Source organism: Hippocampus guttulatus, chromosome 13 (assembly GCF_054856545.1).
Source record: "Hippocampus guttulatus isolate MCC_2025c chromosome 13, RoL_Hgut_1.0, whole genome shotgun sequence".
NCBI classification, from domain to species: domain Eukaryota; kingdom Metazoa; phylum Chordata; class Actinopteri; order Syngnathiformes; family Syngnathidae; genus Hippocampus; species Hippocampus guttulatus.
Genome location: NC_141273.1, coordinates 7,676,337 through 7,686,027, shown reverse-complemented (window position 1 = coordinate 7,686,027; position 9,691 = coordinate 7,676,337). Strand labels below are relative to the sequence as shown.

Below are 9,691 nucleotides of genomic sequence, written 5' to 3'. Positions count from 1 at the left end.
GTTTGGATAGGCAGTCTCGCTCCCATGATGGAATTTAGGACAATTATGGTTCAGTGAGATACAGTACATTACAGAAAATACTGCGCGCACAAGGAATGGTTTATAAAATGATTTATTCATGTTAACATAGCTGTTACACAGGGATTCAAACAGTTCCACAAGGCTTTAGGGGACTACAATTGAATGAATAGCAAAACAATAGTGGTCCAAATCTCTAATGACAATCACTGGACAGACAAACAGACCACCCTCTTTTAGGATGTGTACAAACCTGCGTTGAAAAATATTAAACTTGACACTTGAACTTGTGTTACAGCATTTGTTCCCATTCCAGTGTAATATCTCAAGAGACATGCAATGACAGAATTGAATTAACCCTGGAGAACCTACGGGGTCAAATTTGGCCCCTATAAATTCTGCTACTCAAATGCTACCCTTAAATTCCATAGGGTCAAATTTGGCCCTAATCCTACATTAGGATTAAAGAATTAAATATTTGGAAAACATGTTTTGGTGTTCAGTGAACATATAGCAGTCATTTAATGTAAAATTTATCATTTTCCAAAGAAGAAAAGGGTTCTTGGGTTCTCCAGGGTTAAATGTTCCCACCGTGTCAGTCAGTCAAGCCCCCCGCTACAGCGTCCACCCTCCCGCAACAGACATGCTTTAGTGAAAGAGTGGCCTCAAAGTGAGGATTAATCCAATGGGGAACTGCTAAGTATTTGCTGCCAGCATGCGTGCACCACTGGCATTCCCTGCAGCATGAAAACTGAGTGTAATTTCAGACGCTGTAACCGTACCACAATTTTTTTTTTAATTTTATGCTTTTTTTTTGATAGCGCAGGAAGAGGAAACTAAGATTACCACCTGGAAACGAAATCTTCCTCAGAGGATAAACTTCCAGTTGATCGATGTAACGACTGAGGGTTTCTGTCTCTAACTTTAGGAAAAGAGCGTAATACCATGTCAAGCTATCAATACTTTTCTACAGCTGAAATTGCACATACTGAAAGGCCAGGACACATACAAACCAAAGGAATGGAGGGTTTTACTTTAACAGGTCATCCTAATCTGTTTTGTCCTCCCCCGCACCCCCCAATTAAATTTTTTCATGATTACATAATTACTTTGTTTCAGCAATGCGTTTCATTGGAAGAATGTTGGATTGGAGCAATAAGGAATGCTAGATGTGTAAAAAGTTTTTTTTTTTTCCTTAATCCTTTTGTTGGAGGCCAAGGACTTCTAGTTCTCAGTTTCGCCGCCATCGCCTCTTTCTCCTGCTTCACCCTCCTCGCCAGCGGTGTCTGATGTCCATAGCTGAGGAGAGAAAAAAGATACAATATGCATTTAAAAAATATCCAACTGTGACTGTGCAGGTCAAAGGAAACATTGTAACTTAAATATCTTCAGACACTATCAATTTCGAACTACATCTGTCATTGTAACAAACTCCTTAGTGCTACTTTGTTCTGGTTATGTACAAATTATCACAGTGGGCCTTCCAAAGTTGAACATCAAATACACCCATTGGGAGGAATTCACAATGGACATGGACAAATCTCTGGACCGCCACTGTCAGAGAAGGAATCTGTATTTTTTAAAAACCGAATAGATCCAATGATTTGGAAGAGAAACAGAGGCAGATTAAAGAGCGTCAACAACACCTACAGCCTTCCCGCCTGGTCGCCGATGTCCAAAATGTAACCAAAACTCTCAAGCTCAAATTGAACTCTTCAATCATTTAAGGAAACATCAATAACAGGGATTCAATAAACCTACTGCAGTCTCCAGGATCTGCAAATATCTAGCCAATTTTTCATGTCAGCCAAAAGGTTGTTAGTTATAAGTGGATGTAAATTGACACTGAAACCTAAAAACACAACGTTCACTGTAGAACTACAGTTTAAGCTTTTTAGCAAGCGCTAAAAGCTTATTGGTCCTCTCCGTCTTTTTAGCCAACTCCTCTTGTTTATACCCATGCTCCAGGCTGTCGAAAAGCGCTTGAGATAGAGAAGTTACTTTTCAGTAGAAATGTCTGTTTTCATGGTGTTTCACCGAGGTTGCGTGACTCTGTAAAGCTTTCAATCCTCTCGATCCGTATAGAATGACATCGTCACACACTATACACAGAGCTTTCCCGGCGACATCGAGCTTTTTCACGAAATCCGACACAAGCACAATGGTTCCTCTTTACGGTTTCCTATTGGGGACACCGTCAGCTTTCTATCCAACCAGTCCCATCGAAACGTGTTTTTCAGATCCGCATCTATCTGACGCACTTTAGCTTCGTCGCGAGTCTCGATAAAATTCAGCATTCGCGAGACAGGGGTTTAGGAAGGCGAACACGGATTGGTTGTGATTTGCATTTGCGGATATAGTGACCATACAACAAGTAAGACATTGGTTTTAGCTCATATAGGAAGTAACGACAAACTAACGCTTCGCGATAAAAAACGGGAATCAAATTGGATGCTTGCAAACGTTACGAGCCCCAAATCTGCCGAAGACAAGTCCGGAACCCCCCGCCTCCACAGAATCTTTTTTACGGATTTGTAACAATATAAAATAGGTCCATTTTGACTGGAAAAAAAGCGGAATGCCGCCAAAAAGCGGAAAAATCTCATCCCTGCTGCTTACATGATTAAAACAAAGGCACATGGCAACAGCTCGTCCATCTGAGTTTCAGATGTCCTGCAGCATCAACCATCTGAGTGCACATCGTGTCACGCGAGTGACAATGTTTATTCCACGTTTTATAGATGAACCACAAAAGGTGAGTGTATTACAAACTATAAGACATATACTCAATTACAAAGCACCTCCTTGCTACTCTGCTTTCGCTTTAACGCACAAATTATTTCCGGATTTTAAGGTTGTGATCGCTTAATAACTGGAGACCCAAGTGACCATGTCCATAGTGCTTTACAACACCACCTATTAACAGTATTTCCAATTTCTCATGCACCACACAATGGATCGAATAAGTGCGCCAGCTCCAAGCGGGAAATGCCTCGCTTCTGGGAATGGGGGCTCACACAGTCCTTCCTTTATAAAAAGCAAATTGTGCTAGTTAAGTTAGATGCATGTGAACGTGCCAACATACACATCCAAACTCATTTATTTATTCAAAAGGGAAGGATTTAACCTTACACGTGTCACAGACAGGCTCTTGCCTACTGCGAGTCAAGTGACACAGTGTAAGACCGTTTACTTCACCGGTAAATTATTTTTGCCTCGTAAAATTCACAATTTGTTACTGGTCCAGGTTCTTTGTGCAACACTCGTCTGTGCTATCGTATGTCACGCAGAGTGAAGGTAAAGATAAATCGTTTGGGCTTATGGACTGATTCTCATAGCGATCCGATATTGATCCAGTCGATCGGACCACCCGTAGTCGATACACCCTCGAAATGAGAAGAGGACACCGACTGTCAGATTGTCTCTGAGGAGCTGCATGATGAGGGTGCTGTCTTTGTAGGACTCCTCATTAAGATGGTCGAGCTGAGCGATGGCATCGTCGAACGCCTGCAAGTAAAACAGGGAATGGAACAATTTGAACGGAGAACGGGCCCAAACAGTGGAGAACAGTGTGAAGTTGTGCACAAACCTTTTTAGCGAGTTCACAAGCTTTTTCTGGAGAGTTGAGGATCTCGTAATAAAAGACCGAAAAGTTAAGAGCCAGACCCAAGCGGATGGGATGTGTGGGCTCCATGCCCGTCTTACTGATTTCAAACGCTTCTTGGTAGGCCTTCTGCGAGTTTTCGATGATACCTGATGAATATACATGTTTCACATTCAAGAAATAGACCATCACTGGATAAAAGCCCAATCATTTTATCCTAGGCTTTTAAAGGGTAGACAACAAATCAATCGGAGCCTATTGGGTGACATGGTGAATCAGTCAATCAGAAGGAAAAATGCTGATAGATCAAATCAGACCATCACAATCACCGAGTTTGTGTGGAAAGTTGAGTCAGGAACCACCCACTACTGCTCTAACTTCTGAAATGAGGCCGTTTCATCATTTCCAGCCAGAATTGAGACATACTATGATACGTGCAATGTTATGTATGCAAAGTTATGAAGCAGGTCCTAATAATTCAAATATGTGCAATTCATAAAAGTTAAATGCAGTGAGTGAGTGTACTTACTTTTTTTGGCATCCCCGCAGGCAACTTCAGCGAGGTATCTATAGTAGTCCCCCTTCATCTTTAGGTAAAAAACTTTGCTCTCTTCTAGTTTGGAGTTCGGAATTAAATACTCATCCAGCAGGGACTATTGGAAGGGGAGAAACATTTGATTAGATGTAGTGCCACTAATAGACATGGGCCACAGAACAAATCAAATGCTCCTCACTCAATGTGATATCTGACATCAGGTAACAAATTCTGGAATGAAGGGGGAACATTTCCAGAAACACATTTGATCATAAAACAGGCTCGATAGCCTTCACCAAGAACATACACGTGCCAGCAAATATCAGATAGGTAAGAGGTCTCGATGGTGGTCTCGTTAAGATGAAGCACTGTAAAAGTGCACTTTTACCATTATGACGTTCTCATTTTTATTTTACAACGACTTGTTTTTCAGAAAAGAACATATTAGTAATCCATTCAAACATCGATTGCGGATTTTGGCTCCGAGTCCAGGCATCGTGGCAGTCAGCAAAAGCTACAAAATAAGACTAAATTTACCGACGGGATTCCCGTACACATCTGTGTAATGACGAGGCGCTGAAACCGTGTCAAAAATCTGAATAATTGCCTACCTCTGGTTTGGGGTTACAAACCTTAAACTCTAAAGTTAAGACTCACTTCAGTTTCTCTTGTACAAGTTTGTGGCATGAGAATCAAAGCAGAAGGCACCACATTTCCAAACTTGTCCTTTAGCAGAGAGTCTAATATTTGTGATGAAAGCAGTTGTTGCTGCAGAACTTGAGACGCAAGCCTCACCCTTGGGTTGTGCTTTTCATACAGGTGCCACACTGTGCGGCCTCTGGACATGGATTGATACCATCTCAAATGTGGAAAATTGCCATTCAACTTTAATAATCTTTGGAACAGTGAAACGGCACAGGGAGGTGGGGGGGGGGGGGGACATGTGTCATGAGGTCATCTTCAGGTTTAAAAAAAAAAAAAAGGTTGGTGAGGTCGTGACTTTCACACTTAATTTTTATTGTTGAAAATCAAGCCAAGCAGTCATGTTTCAGGGCTGTGGACTCATTTTGAGGGCACAAAAATAAAACCTATTTACACCAATACAACATGTATATTGTGGGGTGAAGTGTTGTTGCACATGTTTTAAGTTACGAGGGGTATCCTGTTCGAGGAGGGGAAGTGCAGGAATTAACTCGAACGGTGGCGTAAAAGTATAGTGGACCACACCTATTTGTAGGAGATAGGGACCGGCCCGGCCCGCAGATCGTGAAAATCTGCATATAATTGACACCCACGGTAACTGCATTATTGAAATTTTAATCCCCCCTCAAAAAAAAAAAACTATGCAGTGCATACTGCAATGAGCATTTGAACCCCCCCCCCCCCCCGAGGGAAAAAAAAACGTTTTTCCCCCCCAAAGGCAGGCATGACAAAACAATCTGAACATGTATAAATATCACATTGCCCGAGGTGGATGACAGCTTCAACACAAAATCATAACCTGTGATTGCCCTCTGGGAAATGTCATGGGCCTTTCGACGGAGATTAGAATGGAGAAAATGTGTCCTGCGACAATTAAAGCACAGTGCAGATTAACCATCTGCAAACTACCATAAACCTCAAACCTAATGAGGAAAAAGAAAAAGGAGGTTTGGATTCTAAGCCTTGGCAGGAAGAAAGTGTCCTTGTCTGAGCCAAATCCCTCCCGGCAGCCACTCCCAAGTCAGATCCACAGGCCACTCTTGGCTTGGTCAAAACATGCACACGGCTCATGTGCTGAGCATTCCTTTCCCCTGCAAGCTGCACACAAAAGACAAGAGGAGGGATGCTCCCTTCACAGTGCTTTCACACAAAGCTCCGATTTCAGTCATCAGCCCTCACGAGAGTGTGCAAACAGCGCCGCCAGATGTAAGGTCTAACTCGCCGTGAGCATGACTCAATTCGCATGTCCGACAAGAATTGGTCTTCAGGCATTGATGGAGTTTTACATTTGAATTTGATAGCAATTGAGAGACGGCAGTTAGGGACACAATGAAAAAGTGAGGAGGGGAAAATTTTGTTTTGTGCTGAACACAAAATATGCAAGTTGAGAATTGAAAAAAATTGGTCCTTTACATCAAGTTTAATGCACATGTGTAAAGATCTGGGGGTGAAAGGGGGGGGCTCAAAACACCTTTTGTAGTGTTTGACATGATTGTGCCTGCTTGGTCTCGAAAGAAAGAGCGCGGCTGTTGGTCTCAGACTGCTGCGTTTACATTTCTGTGAGAATTTTGACATTCACCTGCTAAAATTCAGACTTTCAGGACATTTTCCTAATTTTAGCCCCTCAAAAATATTTTCCCCACATGTAGCCTTGACACTGCTTTGTACAAAAGGTAACGTCACAAATGAACGAACATTTTAACTGTTTTACATTCCAAACAATTAAAATGACACCCCCAGAATGCCAGACTTCTGAACTGTAGGCCATTAATGCCTACGCCATGACTACATATTTTAAGACGAATACAGATTCAACCAATCTAGCTCCAAGCACAGTTCAGGCAAGCCACCGATAGTCCGCTCTGTAACTCGTGTCCATCCTCCCTGACAGCCAACTTGGTCTAAAAGAGATTTCTTTTTGGGAGAAAGATAGAAGCCCTTAAGGTTTCTGGAAACAAGTTGAGGCCTGAGGAGAGACACACCCTTCTGCAACACTCAGCAGGAGAAACGCAAAAGGCTGAGTCATTAGCTGGGAACACGCATGCTTAAAGTGAACAGCCGTTGAGTCGTCTCAGTCAACCGCGGACATTACAGGAATCTTTCAACAGAACTCGAATCCACATTCAAGGCAGGATGGAAATAATGCAAAGCACAATCCCTGCAGTTGCGATAGATTAATCAAGAAGTGAAAGCATGCCCCGCCCCCACTCGTAGTCAATCCAGGCTTGGAAGTAGTTCAAATATAGTCCAAAATCATTTGCTTAAAAACGTGGAACGGTGTCTTGCTGAACTAGTGGGAACTGATTGTGCATGTCAATTATTGCACATGGCTTGTTCCATTAGCTATCCACCACACGGATGGGACTACACATAAAACCACAGATTTACCAAGAAGGTCTAAGGTCCTGCGAGTGGGGTCCCAAAAGCAGTGGAACCTCTAAAGCCCCAAAACCATCATTGTGAGTCATCATGCAAATCTTCCATGACTTCCGCTCCACAGGCATTCAAAGGACCATATGTACAAGTGTTCAGATATTTCGTGACGACACCTCCATCAGGGCAAAAAATAAAGCGTGACAACCATGAAACCAGAATGGTTTGAACTTGTAATTAATTCACATTTTTGAAATGTAAACAATCTGGAATACAGCATTGGAGAACAGATTGGTTGTGACTTTCTGCTATTAAAACAAAATAAATATGACATTATCAGTGGCCACACACAGTGATGCAATAACATTGGTTCCGAAATTATTGATTCCAGAAAGGCAGAACAATGACATAATACTTCCTTGTACTCCCCAGCATGAAAAGCCACATCTTTACAGAGCTAGAGCTAACAGGAAAAGAGGGTGGTAGCATTTGACACCAGACTGGACTGAAATAGTCATCCTAATTCAATATAACAATGTGTTTTGGAATAAGGATGACATTATCATTAAGACGAAAGAGATAGCATGGTTGCACTGCAGCATTTGAGTTTATTACGAATTACAGTCCAACCTTCCGACGAGCAATGCAAGCCCCTGAGGAATTGCGTAGGAATGTTAGCAAATCCCATCGCTGAGGTAAAACTCAAGAACTACATTTCAGCATATAGCAACACTGTGTGACAATCTTGCCGTGTCAATCATTGTCTTAGTGATCAATATTTTGTTGAAAGTAAGATTACATGGTGGAACTGAAAAGAAGTGGTGACTCGTGTTCTTGGACGAGCTGCACGTTTTTTTACTGGCAAGTTTAAACTGGTTCAGCAATGAAGTCATTATGTACTGGTGAAGCCTTTGTTGGGAGCATTGACACAGTTAGGTGCCTTCATATGATGAAATCTGTATGATATTCCCTGTGTCTATCTTTCTACCTATTCTAAGAGATGTAAGCTTTAAAATGGGAGAAGCTTTGATGTAGGTGTACTTTTTTCACGAGTAGATGGCTCTCCATCTCTTTGCTCCTCTGAAGCAAGGGTGGGGAATCACCAATTGGGAGTCTGGCATTTTAAATTATATATTTTGCCTGGCTCTCTGCTAATAAATAAATAAATTGCAGGCCACGTACCAATACGTTATTGCAGATGTCTTGCAGCTCACACTCCACTTTCTCCCGATATTCCTTGACCAGCTGCATCTTCTTCTCGCTGGTATCGGACTTGGCTTCGATGCTGGATAGCACCCTCCATGAGGACCGCCGGGCCCCCACCACGTTCTTGTAGGCGACGGACAGCAGGTTCCTCTCCTCGTTCGTCAGGTCGTCGCCCTTCTCCGTCACCACCTTCATGCAATCGGCCATGTCGTCGTAACGCTCGGCCTGCTCTGCCAGCTTGGCCTTCTGGATAAGATTATCTTTTTCCATTGTTGTTTTGAATATTTAATTTGGGTGCGATGGATCAGACAACACGGACGGGGCGAGCGAGAGTCGTGGACTGTGAACTGGGAGTAGAACAAGGAGTGGCGTTATTTCCACTGTGGCGTGACAGGCTGAGAAAACGAAACGATCACATATGGACAAAAAACGACCCCATTATAAACCATGGAAATACTGCTGGTACAATTTATCCAAACAGAAAACGACGTAAAGGTTTTTAGTGCGTCGACGTCGCCTTGCGGTATACATTTTTGTTTTAACGCGATTACGTAACGGTCATTACGTGCAATATGCCGAGTTGGTTGACTGTCTCGTTATAAAATTGTATTCTAGCACCAAAATCGGAGCTCTCAAATGGCCAAACTGAGTCACGTCGGTACCGCGGCCCGGCCGCCACAAAGCTGTGTAGAGCCGTTAGCTAGCTACAAAGCTAGCCTAGAGAAGATAAGCTAACGGGCCACTCCTATCAATGAAAATTGGTCAACGAAAGCGCAGCTCACGAAAACAGACCCCGTCCGATTTTATCACACTTGCTATCAGAAAGACGTCTTGGACGCTTGCTATAACGCACAAAAAAATTGCCGAAGTACCTCACCTCGAAAGGTCCGAATTCGCTTCACAAATTGGTCCGATTCGATGGATTGGGCAGAAAGGCAAAGAACAAGCAGCAGCAGCTAGAATCCAAATGAACTTGATGAAAGGAGGGCGGATTATCTAGCACGACTCTCCAATTGTAAATCGCTATCTCTTTTGAGTGACAGGTAATTTATGCGATGCCAGCGAATACGCAATGAGCGCGGGGGTGAGAGGCGGGATATCAAAGAGTAGTTTGACGGGCCGGGACGTTGCAGCCGCTGGTAGCACGGGGTTTCCTCCAATTAGAGCAAGGGAGATGACGTCATATTGTTGCCAAGGTGATATCGGTCCAATCGTTCCCTTCTTTGGCACATGTGGACAGGATAGGCGGGTGT

At 43.0% G+C, this 9,691-nt stretch overlaps 1 protein-coding gene across 1 annotated transcript; it reads right to left on the bottom strand.

Moving 5' to 3' along the window:
* Positions 1–96: 96 nt before the first annotated feature.
* LOC147196170 (14-3-3 protein zeta-like) lies at positions 97–9,467 on the bottom strand. Its single transcript, XM_086126747.1, has 6 exons — positions 9,316–9,467; positions 8,415–8,785; positions 4,152–4,275; positions 3,608–3,771; positions 3,430–3,525; positions 97–1,317 (listed from the first exon to the last, which is right to left on the bottom strand). Exons 2-6 carry the CDS (start codon positions 8,706–8,708, stop codon positions 1,243–1,245), a joined length of 753 nt encoding a protein of 250 aa, XP_085982873.1. The 5' UTR covers positions 8,709–8,785; positions 9,316–9,467; the 3' UTR covers positions 97–1,242.
* Between the last annotated feature and the right edge of the window lie 224 nt (positions 9,468–9,691).

Coding starts and splice junctions, on each gene's coding strand:
- LOC147196170 (XM_086126747.1), bottom strand. CDS start 8,708: ATGGAAAAAGATAATCTTATCCAGAAGGCCAAGCTGGCAGAGCAGGCC. Junction 4,276..8,414: donor ACATCTGCAATAACGTATTG/GTACGTGGCCTG, acceptor CCCTTCCAATAG/TCCCTGCTGGATGAGTATTT. Junction 3,526..3,607: donor CTTGTGAACTCGCTAAAAAG/GTTTGTGCACAA, acceptor TTTTACTTGCAG/GCGTTCGACGATGCCATCGC.